The sequence below is a fragment of the Hippocampus bargibanti genome, linkage group LG09 (assembly GCF_051943395.1).
Source record: "Hippocampus bargibanti isolate YZ-2025 linkage group LG09, ASM5194339v1, whole genome shotgun sequence".
NCBI lineage: Eukaryota > Metazoa > Chordata > Actinopteri > Syngnathiformes > Syngnathidae > Hippocampus > Hippocampus bargibanti.
The window spans coordinates 14,215,971-14,235,225 of record NC_142742.1 but is presented as its reverse complement, the minus strand read 5'-3'; the positions used below and the strand labels follow the sequence as shown (position 1 = coordinate 14,235,225).

General features: G+C 42.0%; 1 protein-coding gene across 2 annotated transcripts; it reads left to right on the top strand.

The window, feature by feature from the left end:
* Positions 1–4,058: 4,058 nt before the first annotated feature.
* Positions 4,059–9,537, top strand: LOC148893740 (protein L-Myc-1b-like). 2 transcript variants are annotated; one of them, XM_089005173.1, is made up of 3 exons: positions 4,059–6,572; positions 6,876–7,396; positions 8,320–9,537. In XM_089005173.1, exons 2-3 carry the CDS (start codon positions 6,883–6,885, stop codon positions 8,886–8,888), a joined length of 1,083 nt encoding a protein of 360 aa, XP_088861299.1. In that variant the 5' UTR covers positions 4,059–6,572; positions 6,876–6,882; the 3' UTR covers positions 8,889–9,537. The 2 variants fall into 2 exon arrangements, with proteins under 2 accessions (XP_088861299.1, XP_088861298.1); XM_089005172.1 differs by having other exon boundaries at positions 6,838–7,396.
* The last annotated feature ends 9,718 nt before the right edge of the window (positions 9,538–19,255 follow it).

The window sequence follows — 19,255 nt, the reverse complement described above, 5'->3', positions numbered from 1 at the left end:
GAAGCATGTAATTACGCGTACTCGCCAGCAGGAGGCATGTTATTACAAGTTGTCATTGAGACCAAGATTACTCTCCTCGTCTCCTTCAGTGGAATGACACGAGTGAAATAAAATTGTTGTTGTTTTGAATACAGCTGACCTTGACTTCCACCCTGATATGACTTCCAAAAAGTACAAAATAATACATAGAAGTATATATAGGAGACCTCAGCTTACGAACACCTTATCTTACGAACTTTTCATCTTACGAACGTCAAATTTATGAAAATTAAACCTTGAAATTACGCACTATTTTTATGATACACACCCACCACGACTGGTGGAGTAATCTTCGGCGGAAGAACACCAAAGGACACGACCTTCGGATCTGGCGGCGTGATCTCATTCACGGCGATATCGCCATGCGCCAACCTGGAAGTTCAGCGCTTATTGAGGATTTTAAAGCCAGCAACGGATGGTTCGAGAACATCTGGGGGCGAGGAGGAGATGGCTGCAGCATCAAGTGAGCTCATAAAGGCAATGTTGGCAAAGTGGAATGATGTGCAGGCTTTTACTGAACAGTTCCATCCAGAAAAGACTGCGGCTACGACAATCATCAACATGATGAACGATAATGTCATGCCTCAGCTTCGTAAGACCTTACAAGTCAGAAAGCAACAGGTGTCAATTAAGAGGTTTTTAACCAGCAAACATGATGAAGAAGCAAAGAAGAGAAGCCACACCAGAGGTTAAGTTACCAACAGTATGGAAGGTGACTCTCAGTATAGAAGGTGACTCTCCTTCCATAAACCATCAACGACCATCAAAAAGGTAAATAAAACTATATTATACAGCACCGTTTATTTCTTTAATTACAGTCCTCGTGTAATGTGCCTCTCTTTCCAAACAGCAATTCCCTATGACCTTTGACCTCCAACACCATTCCATCAAGCCATCAATGACCATCATAAAGGTAAATAAAACGACTTTATTTTATAGCACAGTTTATTTCTTTAATTACAGTCCTTATGGAATGTGACTCTCTTTCCAAACAGCAATTACCTTTGACCTCGGACCTCCAACGACATTCCATCAGGCCATCAATGACCATCACAAATGTAAATAAAGTGACTTTATTATACAGTGCAGTGTATTTCTTTCATTACAATACAATAGCACATTTATTATACATAGAATAAGGTATGTTGTGTGTAGTTTTAAGGCTTATTTAGTTGAAAAGTATATTTGATGGAAACCCGGGAATGGATTATTCACATTTTAATGGTTTCCTATGGGAATTTATTTGAGATACACACTTTTCGCCTTACACACTCTGTCTGGGAACCAATTAAGTTCGTAAGCTGAGGTCTCATTGTATATATATATATATATATATATATATATATATATATATATATATATATATATATATATATATATATATATATATATATATATATATATATATATATATATATAGGATTGGATTTGCCTTTATTGGTCTCACAGTGGAGAAATTTACATTTCACAGCAGCAAAGTGATGAAAGGAATGAAAGTAGATAAAAGAAATACATGAGCTGCTGGAAAGGCAGCCACTCTCGCGGCGCCGTCTTAAAGTCAAAAGAACAACAATAAAGTCAATAATATATATATATATATATATATATATATATATATATATATATATATATATATATATATATATATATATATATATATATAAATATATATATATATATATATATCGATATATTTATATATATATATATATATATATATATATATATATATATATATATATATATATATATATATATATATAAATAAGACATGGAATCTCAAATAAAAAATGGGGTCAGCTCAATGTCATTTTTGATCACTAAAGCTGTCAACCGGCCTGTTCCACTCATCTTTTTGGGGTGTGTTTTAGTGGTGTTTTTACCACTCAGGGGAGCAATAAAACGTGTGTAAATAATTATCATTATCTGCATGGTCTCTGGTTGACTACACCCATTTTGAAACCTGCTTGGAGATGGGATGTTCAGGTCAAAGGTTAGCATAAGTGTCATGGAGGTCGTGGGGAAAAGGAGGGCCCCTCATGCTTACATACAGCAATCCAAATTCCCTCTTGCTGGGTGTGTGATACCCATCGGAATCCTTTATGGGTCATGTGACTAACATGAGTGCTCAATCGAGGTGAAACCCACCCCCCTTTCCTTTCTTTAGCACCCTCACACGTATGCTACCATAACAATAAACAACAATGGTAGCCACTTAAAGTTAAGATGAGGGTGTGTGGGGGTGACAGAGGCTGGGCTTTTCTCAGTGTTAAGCATTGTTACCGGAATAAAGTCCCTTCTGAGGTAAAACATAAGATTTTAAGGATAGATGATTTCCAACTTATTTATCCATTTGTCACAAGATCCCCCGCAGTATAAAAACACGGAAAGCTGTGCACATTTTCCTCTTACGCTTTGTTGTTTGAAGCAGTTTTAGATGGAAAAGGACTAATTCAACGTCTGCTTTCATTAGTTGATCAAAGTTGTAATGCTTGCACACATCAGTTAAAAGTTAAGTTTCAAAGTACAGTCATACCTCGGTTTATGAATACTTTAGCTAACAAACCTTTTGCCTTACAAACATTAAATTCGCAAGAATATAATCTTGGCATACAAACTAGTTTTCGGGAAACGCATGGAGCGCCACAGTGGCTGGCAGACTAGTTTATGGCAGCAGAACACCAATCCACACGGCCGAACAGCGCCACCGTGGCTGCCGGACTACTTTTTCACACCCACTTTGAGTGCACTCAGTGCAGACGTGGTTTGTTATGGATACTTTTACGTTTTGGGACCGAAAAAGACCCCACCACAGGCAAGTGTTCAGCCGAAGAGGACTCAAAAGAAAATTACGGTCGAGCAGAAGAAGGAGATCACCAAAAAACACAAACGAAGTGTGCGTTTGTGTGATTTAGTGTCCCAGTACCGGTATGCTAAGTCGACCATTGCTATGTGTGGCTAAGTGTGTTTCTGTGTTGACTAAGCAACGGTCTCAGGCAATAGAAGAGGTTGAAAAACTTCTGTTGATTTGGATTAACGAAAAGCAGCTAGCAGGGGACAGTGTGAGTGAGGGTATTATTGCCGAGAAAGAACAGCAACTTCACTGGGTATAGCAATAATTAATTTCCAGGTCCCCATGTAACATAACAGGGACCTGGAAATTAATTATTCTCATTTTTAATGGTTATATGGTTTTCATGGTCCTATGAAAAATTAATATTTGGAAGACACACTTTTCGCCTTACACACACTTTCTGGGAACCAATTACGTTTGTAAAATGAGGTATCACTGTACAGGTAAACAAGAAAATGTAGCATCCATCCATCCAAACAACAATCCACAGCATTTCACTACTGAAAATAAGCGTTTGAGTTGTTTTGGTTGTATTTTTCATTTTTATATCTTGAAATAACTAAATTTAAATTTCTCCACTGCGAGACGAATCAAGGTACATCCAATCCAATCCAAATGTCTTTTGTAACAATAGGCAATATTTTCATTTTGAAGGGTTTCGTAACTTGAAAATTCTGTGATGTGTGATTAAAGCTGAACAAGTACTTGGATTGGATTGGATTTGCCTTTATTAGTCTCGCAGTGGAGAAATTTACATTTCACAGCAGCAAAGTGATGAAAGGAGTGAAAGTAGAAATACAAAATATAAATAATGAGCGATATAGAAGCAGAACAATATGCTAACTGCAGTGAGGTCGAGCACAAAAGTTTCACCTGGTAATGTCTTCAAGGATACTCGACACGCCTTTCATTGTTCCCCAATACGATGGGTGTCAGTATGGAAATAAGATAGCGACCAGTTGTTCTGAATTATTTGCACCTCCATTATCATACAAATACTTTGGCATGTATTTACCAAGACAAGAGTGTTGGATGAGTTTTTCGATTGTTTTCCGTAGTATCTGCCAACAGTAGGTCAGCAATGGCGCTTGAAAAAAAAAAAGAATCCAACTTCATGAAATCAAGTGATTTATTATTTGGGTAATAGTAGAACACAAGTCCATCCATCCATCCATCTTCTGCCGCTTATCCGGGGTCGGGTCGCGGGGGCAGCAGCTTCAGTAGGGAAGCCCAGACTTCCCTCTCCCCAGCCACTTCTTCCAGCTCGTCCTGGCGGATCCCGAGGCGTTCCCATGCCAGCTGGGAGACATAGTCTCTCCAGCGTGTTCTGGGTCGTCCCCGGGGTCTCCTGCCAGTGGGGCATGCCCGGAACACCTCACGAGGGAGACGTCCCGGGGGCATCCTAATCAGATGCCCGAGCCACCTCATCTGACTCCTCTCGATGTGGAGGAGAAGCGGCTCGACTTTGAGCCCCTCCCAGATAACCGAGCTTCTCACCTTATCTCTAAGGGAGAGCCCGGACACCCGACGGAGAAAGCTCATTTCGGCCGCTTGCATCCGGGATCTCGTTCTTTCGGACACAACCCATAGCTCGTGACCATAGATGAGGGTTGGGACGTAGATCGACCGGTAGATTGAGAGCTTTGCTTTTTGGCTCAGCTCCTTCTTCACCACGACAGATCGGTACAAAGTCTGCATCACGGCAGACGCCGCACCGATCCGCCTGTCGACCTCTCGATCCCTTTCACCCTCACTCGTGAACAAGACACCCAGATACTTAAACTCCTCCACTTGAGGCAAAATCTCCTCCCCGAACACAAGTAAGAAGTGAAATCACAAGAAAACATACATTTCTATTATTTTTTTTGCTGGGGTGGGGATCTAAATGTGATTTTTGTAACTTTACTGCAGCACAAGTTTTAGCGTGATAATCTTTAGGAAATTTAACAAAAAAAACAGATAAGACGTGTACTTCCCCCAAGTATAATCTCTCATCTCATCTCATTTTCCGTACCGCTTATTCCTCATTAGGGTCGCGGGGGTTGCTGGAGCCTATCTCAGCCGTCTTCGGGCACGAGGCGGGGGACACCCTGAATTGGTTGCCAGCCAATCGCAGGGCACACAAAGACATACAACAGTCACTCTCACACTCACACCTAGGGACAATTTGGAGTGGTCAATCTGCCTGCCATGCATGTTTTTGGAGTGTGGGAGGAAACCGGAGGACCCGGAGAAACCCCACGCGGGTCCGGGGAGAACATGCAAACTCCACACAGGGAGGCCGGACCGGGATGCGAACCGGCGACCTCTGCACTGTGAAGCCGGTGTGCTAACCACTCGACTACCGGGCCGCCCCCCAAGTATAACATTATATTTGAAAGGCATATTTTTTATGCCTCATTACTACAATATTCTTATTAGATACATTGGAATGTGAAGTAAAACTGGCAATAAAAATGAATTCCAATCCAATCTTGGATTAGGGTAGGTTTTTTTTATTCTCACTTCTACTCAAGGTTTGCCTTTTTTATCTTTGTGACTGCTTTATTTCCTGTATATGATAGTTTTCCATGTTAAGCGCTTTGTTACAGTTTAAGGCAAACTACATAAATCCATATGTATTGTATTGTATTTAGTTTTAGTATCGGATTTAGTTTTATGTCCTGATTATTCAATTATATTTATCATTAAAAAACGTCACCTTTGATCGGGACGTCTGTTCTCTTACATAATTTTTTATGTAGTCGAACAGGATAAAGCGGTCAGGAAAATGGATGAATGGACTTTTGTCTTCTTCTTTTCCTTTCGGCTTTTCCCTTCAAGGGGTCGCCACAGCGAATCAGTAACCTCCATCTTCAGAGGTATGATACGCATTTTTTTTTGGCCCAGCTTTTACGTCGGATGCCCTTCCTGACACAACCCTCTGTATTTATCCGGGCTTAGACCGGCACAAGCAGACTTATGTCCCTTTGTGGCTACAGAACAAGCAACTCGCTCAGTAAAAGGCTCCCAAGCACAAAATGGTCATCAGCACAGCAACAATCAAAAAAGCAAAACTATACTCACCATTTTGTGAACATGTTAAATTATTTTGAGATTTTTAAACGATGAAGTATTAAGCACAAATAATAGATCAGATTACATTTGAATATTATTTTATCGTCAATGTTACACAAGTGTATTTATTGCTGTTTTCATTGTCTCACTTTGTGAATATTTTCACCCCCCTTGGAATGCAGTTTGGATCTACTCTTGCGGATCATAGTTGCTTCTTCAGATTAAAATTCAGTCCGTTAAGTAATGAGCGAGAAACGATGAAAATTGTAACCCCCGATCGATTTTCAGTGACCTGAAGTGGCGAAGTCAAAGAGGCGGGGTGAGCTGTTCGTCTCCGCCCTTTATGCAAATGAGGAGGTTTACACGGATCTCGCTGGAGCCGTTCTGCTGCAGACATTTACGAGGCCCCTCCCTACGCTTTTGTCGCGGTTATAACCGGTTTTCGACTGGCGCGAAAAACGCATTGCGCGGCGTTCAACTACCGTCGCGCAGCGAATCCGCAGCAGGTCATTGCCTACTTAAGACGACGACTAAAATAAAGCGAACAAAACAAAACCCGAAACACCTCGACGCGGGCAGGTTCTATCAGTGGATTTGTCTTTGGTCTGAATTTTCCGAGTCGGTGAGTAGTAGATGCGGCCTATTTGTTTTGATGAAAGTTTCAGTTGGTTGTGGTTAAGTTAAATGGAGTGTCCACGATGCTCATTGAAGCCGTTCGACTTATGAAGGGATCGCTCTCTTCGCCACTCAAGCGTAGTCACCGCTTAAATATATTTAGAGAGGACATTATGCAATATACACGTTACTGCAACAATGAAATTGTTAGTTCGACGTGTCCAAAGTGACCCGTGCTGGGACAATGTGACTAATTGCAACGTTTCCTTCAGGTTCAGAGTGACTAAAACCAAAATCGGACTATTTTCAGCCTTACAATGGAGTTTGACTGTTACCAGCACTATTTTTTGGATGACTTTGATACCGAAGAGGATTTCTACAATTCAACTGCACCAAGCGAGGATATTTGGAAAAAGTTCGAGCTGCTGCACACCCCTCCCCTGTCGCCCATCCGGACTTTGCAGAACGGGGATGACAAACTCAGCTGGTTGTCCAGAGTGTTGGCTCAGGACGACGAATGCGAAGGGCAGGGGCTTTTCCGCAACCTCAGTTCCATCATCATCCAGGATTGCATGTGGAGTAGTTTCTCATGCAACAAGCAGCTGGAGAAGGCGATTCACAGCAGGCAATCCGCTCCGCCACCACCACCCGAAGCTCCACCGGGCACACAGAGCACCGCGAGGGCGAGCAAAACCCACGGCGTCTCGCCGAGTGCTCACCTCACCGCATCGGCGTCGGACTGTGTCGACCCCGCCGCTGTTCTCTCCTACCCGGCGAGTAGCTGCAGAAAGACGGCGTCGTCTGGCTCCGAGTCTCGTACCGACTCTTCCGGTAAGGGCGCAGCCTGACCTTCGCATGACTCCAATTTCACAATGCATTACGTGAAAACGTTTGCCTATCTAGAGAGGGCGTTCAAGCCCGAGCATGGCTTTACTCGCTCAAAATATACCACGTGCGTCTTGTGGCCATTTAAACCACCCCCGCCCCCTTCCCCCACATGAATGGAAAGAATCAAGAATGCGCCATAGGGGCTGTATTGCCGGAGTCCTTGTGATTAGTCGGCATTTGCACCACTCAGCAGCAAAAGCATCAAACTTTCAAATCTTAATTGGGAGAACGCCTACTGCCACCAGGTCCAGTCATGACAAAGGCTTGAATTCTCCGCTCCAAGGCTGCGTGGGGGGAAATAGTGATGTGTTTGCCTGACTGTGGAATGTACTTCCTATTGCCACCTAATTTGGATTGCTGTTGTCCCTTTCCTTTACACAGTGGTTCTCATAAGTCAAGGGACAACTTTGACACGAGAAGAATCTCATAGCGTGCCACACAACAATTTGTCACAAGAACCAGAGATAATGATACTTTTGTTGATTTGAATTTAGCCGAATATCCTCATTGTGATATCTGGGTCTGTTTCGTTTTACTCTTTTACTCTCTTGTTTGTTGTCTGGCAATAGTCGGATATCCGCATTCATTTTACTGTCTGGCGTTTAGCGGAAGCACTTTTAATTATTATGCCTGTCACATTACATCACTCGCTTAGATGGAGAAAGAAACATAATCTGAAACAAATTGGTTTTCACATATATGAAGTGGATAGATACCTGTGACCACATTTCATCATGTGGCGCACAGGGATTGTGAATTGGTCTCTTTTGTGAATCTGTGACGTTTAAATGAAATATCCCTCGCGTCTTTCTTTCAATTGTGTAATTTCAGAATTGCTGATGGTTGTTTCTGTGTGTAATTGACAGACGACGACGACGATGAGGAGGAAATCGATGTTGTCACCGTGGAGAGCAAGCACAAGCGGGCCCGACTGGCCAACGTCCGCAAGCCAGTGACCCTCACAGTGCGTGCGGACCCTTGCCCCAAACACTTCCACGCCTCGGTTCACCGGCAGCAGCACAACTACGCTGCCCGCTTCCCAGATGCTGAGCCTGATGAGGAAGATGATGAAGAGGAGGACGAGGTTGACGAGGAGGCGCTCCAAAGCAAACGCACACACCCGGCATGCAGTCGCCCGACCTCGCCCTCGGGAAGTTCCTTGAACTCTGATATGGAGGATACAGATCGCAGAAAAAACCACAACTACCTGGAGAGGAAAAGGAGGAACGACCTCAGGTCCAGGTTCTTGGCCCTCCGAGATCAGATCCCAGGTCTGGAATACACCAAGACCCCCAAGGTTGCCATCCTCACCCACGCCACAGAATACCTCAAGGAGCTGCACTCCAAGGAGAAGCGACAGCTACAGGAACGCAAACGCCTCAAGATCCGGCAGCAAAATCTCCTGCGCAGATTAGCTGCCCTGAAGCGTTTGTGAACCTCCAAATACGAACTTTTATCACTTTTACAAAGCCACAATTTTTATTTGATAACCTGCCTCGTGTTACTCGCCCGCAGTTCGGTTTGGACAACAATTTTTTTTGGTCCAATATGTTTTTTGACGGTAGGCTTGTCACAACTCAACGTGTGTTTTTTTTTCCTGTTTTGCACAGTTACACAGTGAGGATAATGCAAAAAATGCTTGTCGTTTGACAGGAGCTATTTTCTGGTATGTTGTGATGGGAGCTGAGGAACTCCAATGTGTTGTGATGCATCCTTCGGAATATGGAATTTAGATGAGAGGACTTCATTGCACATTTATAATGGAGTGAAGTACCGTGTGAGTCTTTTTGTTCGTATATATTTCTCTGTAAATAATAGCTTGTTGCTCCCGGTTGGAGGAGAGTAACAGAATCAAATGTGTTGCTGAGCTTTACTTTTCTGTTTGATTGCCCACCAGGCATAGAGGAGCCTCTATTTTGTTTAAGAAAATGTGGAGTTAAAAAATGGAACAAAAAAGTTTAAGTAGCACTGCTGTACTTTATACTCACACGTCACTTTGTAAATGCAACACATCTATTGATTTTGATTCTTTTTTAAGCATGCTCATTCAATGTCAACATTAAATTTTGATACGTTATTTGCAACTGAGTGTGAAGTATTTTCTTTTTTTCCCCCCTCCCACATGAAACACTTTGAAAGCAAAACCAACCTACATTCCAAGCGAACAAGCAAACCTTTTCTGTCAGCTGTTGGACAGAGTGAAGATTAATAAAGCCAACTGTTTGCTTTGTGAGTCACAACTCTGCCTCAAAGCAGACTTCTTTTGGTAAACTGCTGGCCAATATGAGGTTCGACAGCTTGTCCTTGAGACTTGTCCTGAACAAGCATGTGCGCAATGCTGCTGAGGATTCTCCTCCCATCTGCAGTGGCTGCTGAATGGATGTGCTCTGATCCAGGTTACACTTGTGCGCACACAGTGTATATATGTATAAAGTCATAATTAATTACAGCAAATATCCGCGGGTTAAAAACTAAAGATTCCAATGAAATCGTTCGTAATGCGCTAATTTTAAGTACAGTAATCCCTCATTTATCGCGCTCAATGCGGACGCGTACCACCCGCGATAGGCAAAAACCAGTGATATAGCGAACTCTACTTGTATTGGTAAATTTACATGTGTGAGTGCAAAGCAATATAAGGTCAAATTTAGTGGAACACAGTACAGGAGATGCATCAAGAAGCACAGTAAATGTTTGTAGTACAGTACAAAACTCGACTGCAATAAAGTAAACAGTCAACTATCAACATACAGTATATACCGTAGAATATAATATTTACAGGCACACTGCTGTATACGTTAAATTTCCAAGGCACCGAGGGTCTTGCGGAAGGCTCGGATGATGATTTACGATGGGTGAGGAACATTGTAATAGGTAATTGTTGCCGTTTCTTTTGAGCAAAGATGTATATGTACGGTTCCATGATCTCCTCAATGACTGAAATCGACAGCTCATTGTCAGGTGTGGCCAAATGAAACCGATGTTTTTGGTTACTAAACTAATGTTCGGTTTTGTGCATTTACAGCACAGTCATGACTCAAGATGAAGGGATGAATACATTTAAAAAATTAACAGTAAATCTAATGAATGCTGTATGACTACTATTGTGACTTTGGCTGCCATTTGCACCATTTTTTAGGTTTGAAAAAAAAATCCACAATGCATCAAGGGACACGATAATCCAACCGTGAAGTAGCAAGGGATTACTTCAATTTTGTGTCACATGTGACGACCTCTTCTTTCACCACGCATCAAAGTAGTTAATTACATGCAATTTAGCATTACCTCAAAATATCATGTCTCTCCACCCCGTCATAGAATAAAGAACACCCTGTATTTTTTTCTGTACCTGCCCCCGACCAACAACTGGGTCTGTCAGTTGATAATCGCTGCAACCAAGTGTCGTGTAAAATTCTGTGTGATTCAACAAAGCGATTGAGGCGGTGAATTCCTCCCTGTCTGGCTGTCTGCTTGTGTGTCTGTCTGTCTGTCTGTCTCTATCCACCGTGGTACCTACCCACCCGTCCCTCCATCCATCTATCCATCTCTCTATCTGTCTCCCTCTCTCACTCTATCCATCAATCTCTCTGTCTATTGCACTCTCTCTCTCTCACTGTCTCTCCCTCCATCCATCTATCTCTAACTATATTTCTGGTTTCACTGCCTCGCTCCTCACAAATCTTGACAAAACGTCTGTCCATCCATTTGTCACAGAGATTGTTGTGATGAGTGTCACGGGCAAGGTAGAAACTTTTCCAGGTCAGTTTGGTCAAAAGGCGAATAACATGAACTGATGCCCTTTCACCGATGCAACGTTCCTACAGTTTGGATGTGCAATGGCCATTCTGTTTCCTTTTGCACCGAACACAGCAATACTATCCATTTACGACAGTTGGTTCCTGTATGATTTCTTGTAGGTTTAATGACCGTGTAGATGACCCCCAGTGGACGAGTCCCAACAAGCTTGAATAACTTCTGCTGTGGAATTCTCTGTCAGTTGCACATCAAGTAGAGTTTTGTTCAGGTACAGCTTGATGGACGAGCCTGGCACACCCTGCGTTTCCAACCGTCTCTTACGTATCCTTTGTCAAGGCCTTATTGGCGGCTGCATGGTGCTTCCTTTGCTTGCTGTGCAAAGCCCCACGATACATTTTCAGCAGGAAGAAACCAACCAACCAACTCATATTTGAAAAAACAGTGATACCTCGGCTTACGAAACCCTTGGCTAATGAACTTTTTGGCTTACAAACGTTAAATTGACGAGAATTTAATCTTGGCATACAAACTATTTTTCGGGATACACACGGAGCCCCACAATGAGTGATTGTGTAACAAGGAAATGGAAGCCGCCTAGTTTTGTCCTCTATTCTCCACCCCCAGTCTTCGGTTAAAACCGCACGTGATTGGTCAAGGATGCATCAGTGTGTGTGTGTGTGTTCTTCACATGATTTGTGAAGAACGCAGCAGTGAGGGGGGCACAGAAACACAGAGCTGCAAATAAAAAATAGATAGGCAGACGCCAGAGAGAGAGTGAGAAAATGGATAGAAAACACTGTGAAATTTGGACTTGTTTCAATTTTCTTGATAGTTCAATGGCAGAGTGTAGACTGCAAGGTTAAAATATCCCATCTATGAGGCTCCACAAATAACCCGCACAAGCCATCTGTACACTTGATGCAAAAAGCTATCACCCCAGCTAAACAGAACACAATTGATGAGGAACTAGGTAAAGTTCACAGAGAAAGCACGGCAACTTCACTCGGATATCGTCAAGAGGCAACCTGGAAGTTTGTCATCCATTGATGATTTCAAGGCTAGCCACGGATGGTTCGAGAACTTTAAGTACAGGGATTCAGTGTCATTCGTCATGGTGAGGCAGCCAGTTCTGACGAGAAGCTGCCAAAGCTTACAAGGAATAATTCCTCAAAATGGCCACTCTATTCCATCAAGCCATCAACGACCATCACAAAGGTAAATAAAACGACTTTATTATACTGTACAGTTTATTTCTTTAATTAAAATACCATAGCACATTTGTTATACGTAAAATAAGGTATATTTTGTTTTCACCTTACACACTCTGTCTGGGAACCAATTAAGTTCGTAAAACAAGGCTAATTTGTTATTCTGAATGACAGCAACAATAATCCGCCTTCATAATCCACCAATTGTACGTCCTGTAATTTTTTGCAACTATCACACAAATCAATTGTTTTGTGTGACACTGTGTACAGAAAATGACCAGCCACAAAGAATACATTAAAACTTTTTTTTTTCTAAACATACATACCGGTAACTTTTATGTCATTTTATAATGCGGCGGCCTGGTGTTCGAATAATTTGTGCATTGATCTCACAGTGCACAGGTCATGTATTTAATTTTGACTCCGGCTTTCCTTTGTGGAGTTGAAATGTTCTCCCCGTGACTGCATGGGTGTTCTCTGGATACTCGTTTCCTCCCAAATTCCAGGTTAATGTCACATTCTAAATTGTCGCCAGGTGTTAGTGTAAGCACGAAAGGTTGTTCGTCACTGTGTGCCGTAGGATTGCCTGGCAACCTGGACAAGGTGTCCTTCGCCTACTTCCGGAAGACAGCTGGGATAGGCTCCAGCAAAACTTGTGGTTTATGTTGATGTATTAAGGAAATCATATTATCACAAATACTGTAAAAAAATAATAAGCACTCACCTTAAAATGTCATATATTTACTGGCATGTTAGCATCACTTTTAATCACAATTGACTAAAAATAACACAGCATTGATATCTCATATTTTCTGGCGTATAAGGCACACCCGAGTATCAGGCGCACCCTAAATGAATGGTGTATTTTCAAGCTTTTTCCATGTATAAGGCGCACCAGACTATAAGGCGCACCTTCAAAGAATGTAAAAAGTTTTCCAAATAAGATATATAAATATTTAAAAGTTGTCAAAATACAAGGCGCTACAGTAGAGGCTAGGGTTATGCACTACTTCTTCTACAGGGGGATGAGGGGGAATGGAGTCTGTGGCTGCGAGCAGTAGTTGCGAGACCTGTTGTGCATCAATTACTTCACATATAAGGCGCTGGATCATCTTTACAAGAAAATTAAGGCTTTTGGCTGCGCCTTATACACCGGAAATATACGGATAATCTATATTTTTTTCCTCAAATTTTATACTATGCTGACATGATTCTAACCATTGATTTGTATGATTTGGACTCCCTGAATCCCCCTCTTTCTTCCACTGTGCCGGAAATAACAGAGGACAAAAGTTGGCTTTGCCCCAATGGATTTGGTAACAATTCATGAAACGGTTGGAGAATTCACCAAGTGCAGCAACGATATCTCACAGTCGAGGAAAAGCCGTTGTTCCTTTGCACTACCGACATGTGTGCGCATCAACATCAAAGCAGCACATCCTTGACATTTTATTTTGACATCATAAGTGCCGCTCGGAAACCATGGATGGGTTGGTGCTCCTTTGAACCACACACCAATTGTTGTTTTGGACTCCTGACTCAACGTATTGTTTTGGAAATTAGCTGTATATCATTTGTATGTCAGACTTGACAGGGTAGATCCAGTCTATCCTAATTTAGTCACACCGGCAAATTTTCAATTAGCATATTTTTTTCAAGCCCTATTTGAAATAGGAAAGGTTTGATTCTGACCAGAGGACTTCTGATTTCATGCATTTTGTTTCATCTATATGCCCCAATGACGCATATCAAATTTGCGTCAAAATTATACGACAACACAGCAGTGGAAATCGAACTACACTAATATTGGTGTGGATATAAAAAATAAAGAAAGTATTGTGATTCACCACCATCAGACATAAAAGTTTTCTTTCTACACTAACTCATTCACTGCCAGACGATGTGCAAAAATGTGTCCAGTCCAGTGCCAGGGTTTTGTCATTGTCACTTGAATTCCAGGACCCACAGAAAATTGAGTGTGAGGATTACATAAACATTCAGTGCAGCGTAAGAAAACGTAGACTATCTTCTTTTAGCAGAAAAAAAGAGTTAATTCTTAAATTATATGGGTCTGTAGTTATATGAGCTTGAAATGAGGGTGACTGTCCAAAATCCAATGCAATACATATATATTGGTTTATATAGCGCTTCAACAACAGCTGAAGCTAGAACAAAGCGCTAACATGGAAAAAAGGAAATGCTGCCCCTTGTGGAAAATAAAAAAAACATTGCCAGAGACCACGACTAGTGCTTTATCCGCACCCAAACAAGAAAAACTGAATCTCAAGCAAATCCAGGAATGGCGCTCTACGTCATATTTTCAATTCCCAAATAAATTCGTAAATGGCAGTGAATGAGTTAATTGTCGACTCATTGTCAGGTGTGGCCAAATGAAACCAATTTTTTTTGGTTAGTGAACTAATGTTCGGTTTTGTGCATTTACAGCACAGTAATGCCTTAATGCTGAAGAATGAATGACTCTCTGTGTCTTTGTGTTGTCATATTATTTGTCATTTAGTTTTTTTTTTGTTTACTTTATGTTACTTCCGGGTTGAGTGAACGCGTGTGCGTGTTCCGCGTGTGGCTGCCGCTGCTGCTCACCCGTAGAAAAAATATCCTGTGAATGTAACAGTGACATGCGGTGAGGTTCACGGCTGGTGAGGCACTGACGTCATCACAGTCAGATTTACAAACATATGAACTCTACAGAGTAGCTTCTTCACCAATTGATTGGCAACAGTTCATGTGTTTTGTTTAAAATGACATGTCAGCATTCTTTATATAAACTGTAGCATAGAAAAAAAAAAAAACTCTATCGTGTTACCTTTACTTATAAATGAAGTCCATGCGCCGCTCCTTCTGAAGAAAGGCAGCAATAACTTCTTTGTAGAAGCCTTCCTTATCTTTCTTCAGTTTTGAGGTCTCTCTGTCTCAATGAAGATCACTGCCAGTGAAGAAAGTCTTCCTTGATCAGTCCTGTTCCGACTCTATGTTTTCAGTTTTTTACTGCTGAGAATGAGCGCTCCACTGATGCTGTAGTAGCTGGAACAGTGAGCACGAGCTGCAGCAACTTTGTCGCTTCAGGAATAGTTTCAATGAGATCCTTCTTGGCCAAAAAGCTGAGAAGCTGTCCAGGAAATTTACATCCATACCTCACTGTTTGTGAGCTATCCAGTCCGGTGTTGGTCTTCCTTTAATTATGATCTCCTGCTTTGATTGAAAGTCCAGTTTAGAAAATTCTTTCAATTTAGATATGTAATCCTCCATTCTGAAAATAAGGCCAAGCAACACGAGAAAAATGACTGGATGGTTGCACTTAACTTGCTAACTGTTTACTGTAGCTTGCTCTCACTCATTCTATTATTCTGCAGTCGAGGAGGCGCAAGAAGAATCTCTGTAATCACCAGCGCCCCCTGTCATGTGGCAGGAGAACTGTGTGCCTCACCTATGCACACAGGTTTCACAAAAATAAAATAAACACTGTAGTACAGTGTTTATAATGTAAAGTGACACTACATTATATACACCAGCTAAACTGTACAAATTTAGTTCATATACTAAAAGTGTTTGAACACTTTAATAGCGATATGCAGAAGGACAGCAATGCGGTCTCACTGCAGAGCAAGCCAGCACACTTAGCATAGTCATTGCACAATCCATGGTGAGGCTCAGCCGGCTGCTGCCTCACCGCTCGTCTCCACTTAGTATTTGAACGGGAAATGTGAAAATTCAGCGATTTTGAAAAAAAATCCCAAAATGGTGAAGTTAAATGGAAAAGAACGTTAAAGTACAAATCACTAAATAAACTGTTTAATTTATTTTGTCATTTGATATTTCCATGATGACAGGTGAGGCGCTGCCTCACCTGCCTCCCCTGACTGCACGTCACTGGACTATCAAGTGTTCTTGAGAGTTTTGAAAGGAGCTTATAAATCTTTTCCTTTCGGCTTTTCCCTTGACGGGGTCGCCACAGCAAATCAGTGTCCTCCATCTTTAGAGGTTCGATCCGCATGTTTGTTTTGGCCAAATTTTTACGTCGGATGCCCTTCCTGAAACAACCCTCTGTATTTATCTGTGTTTGGGACCGGCACAAGAAGACTTATGTCCCTTTGTGGATACAGAACAAGCATTTCGCTCAGTAAAAGGCTCCCAAACACAAAATGGTCATCGGCACAGCAACATTAACAAAAGCATTTTACTAAAATGGAGGAATAAAAAAAAAAAAAAATAACAACAGTAAATAGAATGAATGCTGTATACTGCTCTCTGTGACCCGCTGTTGTTTCACAAAACTGTAGTGTCGTGACTTTCGCTGCCATTTGCGGCCTTTTGAAAAATAAATTGGGTTCGAAAAAAATCCGTAATGCATCAAGGGGCGCGATAATGGAAAGTAGCAAGGGATTATTGTATCATCGGGACAAAAAAAATGTCGCCAAGAACTGCGCCTTACTTACAAAATCTTTCAACTTCAATGGAGTGAAGGCATCTGACAAATGCTTCTGTCACATTTGTTGCCAGTGGCCGGATGGTTGAAACTTTCACTCGGCCAGGAAGTGAAAGTAAAATTCTGACTGATATCCGACCTGCGGCCATTATCAGCTACGCTTATATCCTCTCTTGTTCACATTCACGTGGACAAACAGGCAGTTAATTCTTCATTCAACCGATGACTATCCAGATCCAAAAAACAATTTCCATCAAAAGAGTCTGGGTGGCTCCTTAGCATGAAATAGATCACACCCAACTCGTTTGTGACAAAAAAGAGACTTTTCAGATTGAGTTAGCAGTGAATCTTTTTTTTTTTTTTTTTTATCCTGTGAGACACTGCTCAACCGGTTCGACTTCAAAAACTTGCCAGACCAGAAATTCAGCTGCAGAGTTTTAAGTCTCGCACCACAGAAAACTTTAGAAGTGCAGATGTGGGCACTTTCACACAAACGCAAGCATGCACACACGCTCATCCACATGCACACACACGTCTAGAATGTATGCGGCTTTTTTTCCCCTATCTGGGCGCCACAAGGAACGATTTGATGCACTCAAAGCTTTTTTACTTTCCAGTATTCTTGCTTTCCTTTCCAGCATTGAAGAAGCATAGATCTGGCACATTATTCCATTATTCTGAATACACAACTCGATGGGCGTGATCAGGGTGGAACTGCGTAAAATTGATTATTTGACGATGGGAAGAGAGGCCTTTTGCTCTGTACTTCTTCCTTCCACACACACTCAATTTCATCTCTTTGACAAATGTGCTTTCTGTGTGTGTGACATCCAGATGTGGTGCAATCACAGACAAAGTGTTAGCCTGACAAGAAGAGTTACAGTATGGGCTGCTTTGACCTTTGATCTCAGCAATTTTAGATGCTCGTTGCTTTATCACATGCAAAATCTTTTACAAAGCGTTTTACTCTGTGAGAAGAAGTCCAGGATGGCGCCCGAGTAGGAAGCCCTCAGTAAGTGCTCTCACGAGCCTTGATTTTTTTTTTGTTATTGTTGCTTTTGTGTTTTCTTTTGTCACTTGTGTTATTGTAAGTCCTTTGGAATGGATACGGATTGTTTTTCAGCATTTTTGGCCACAACATTCATCAAGGAGGAGACTGCTGAGCGGTTGCACCTTTTCGGCAGCACAAATATGCCAGCATAGTTTTTGATTGGGAGGAATGTCAGTGCCATTTGACTGTCATCGCTGGACAGCTCTGGGGTGATTTTTTTTGCGCCTATAATGGGCAGCATTTTCACAGCCCCGCATTGTTCAGCGAAAAGGTCGGTGCTGTTGGACAGTCTGTGGCTGGATGTTTGCATGGTTTGAGGAACACACGATTGGATTGGATTTACCTTTATTAGTCTCGCAGTGGAGAAATTTAAATTTCACCGCAGCAAAGTTATGAAAGGAAGAGGAGAAGAAAGAAGTAGAAAAACAAAACACACGTTCACGTGCCGCCATCTTGAAGTCAAAAGAACAAAAAAAAAACAAAGACACAGAGAGTCATTCATTCTTAAGCACTTTCTGTACCCTCTTTGAGACAGAATCAGTTCTAGGTGAAATAGGAGATGATCAAAGCATCCTTTTCACCAGTGGATCAGCTACATCATAGTGGAATGTGTACGTCTACTGCAAGCTAAAAGAGATGAGAAGAAAGGAGTGTCAGCGCAGAGCGCCGATGCGTATGTAGAACTGTCGCGTTTTGTTGTTGTTTTGACTTCAAGATGGCACTGCGAGAGTGGCTGCCTTTCCAGCAGATCTGTGTTTTGTTTTTCTACTTCTTCCTTTCCTTTCCTCTTCCTTTCATAACTTTGCTGCTGTGAAATCAAACTTTCTCCACTGCAAGTCTAATAAAGGCTAATTCAACCAATCCAATCCGAATGCTTGCACTTCAATTATTCCCTCGACTTGATACCTGTCACATGTCAAGAAGTAACAATCAGGGTATTTTTTAATTGTATAGCTTGAGCTGGTTTGTGGTTTCACTCTTACCAGGCTTCGCATCAGGGACCTGCTGGTTTCTATTTCTTGGTTGAATTGAATGTGGGCAGAACAAAGCTCATGCCGGTGGAATTGCTGACGGATCACAAAGGGCAAGATAAATAAGAATTACTAACTAACTTAAAACAGACCAACTTCATGTTTGCTTTGGAACACGGTTTGATCTCTGCCGCCGACAACCTTCCCACCACAACCCCAACCTACACGCACACTCACATGTCTTGTCCCTGCTGCAGTTGCGGGAAAAATTGAGCCTATCCCAGCTGACTTTGTGCAAGAAGTGGGGCATACCTTGAACTGGGACATGTGGCTCTATTTTTGCAGACAGCGCATGATGCACTGACTAGGGAG

Bases quoted from the DNA above. Each gene is read 5' to 3' on its own strand.
- LOC148893740 (XM_089005173.1), top strand. From the start codon at position 6,883: ATGGAGTTTGACTGTTACCAGCACTATTTTTTGGATGACTTTGATACC. The intron at 7,397-8,319 runs GTAAGGGCGCAG...TGTAATTGACAG, and splicing joins GTCTCGTACCGACTCTTCCG to ACGACGACGACGATGAGGAG.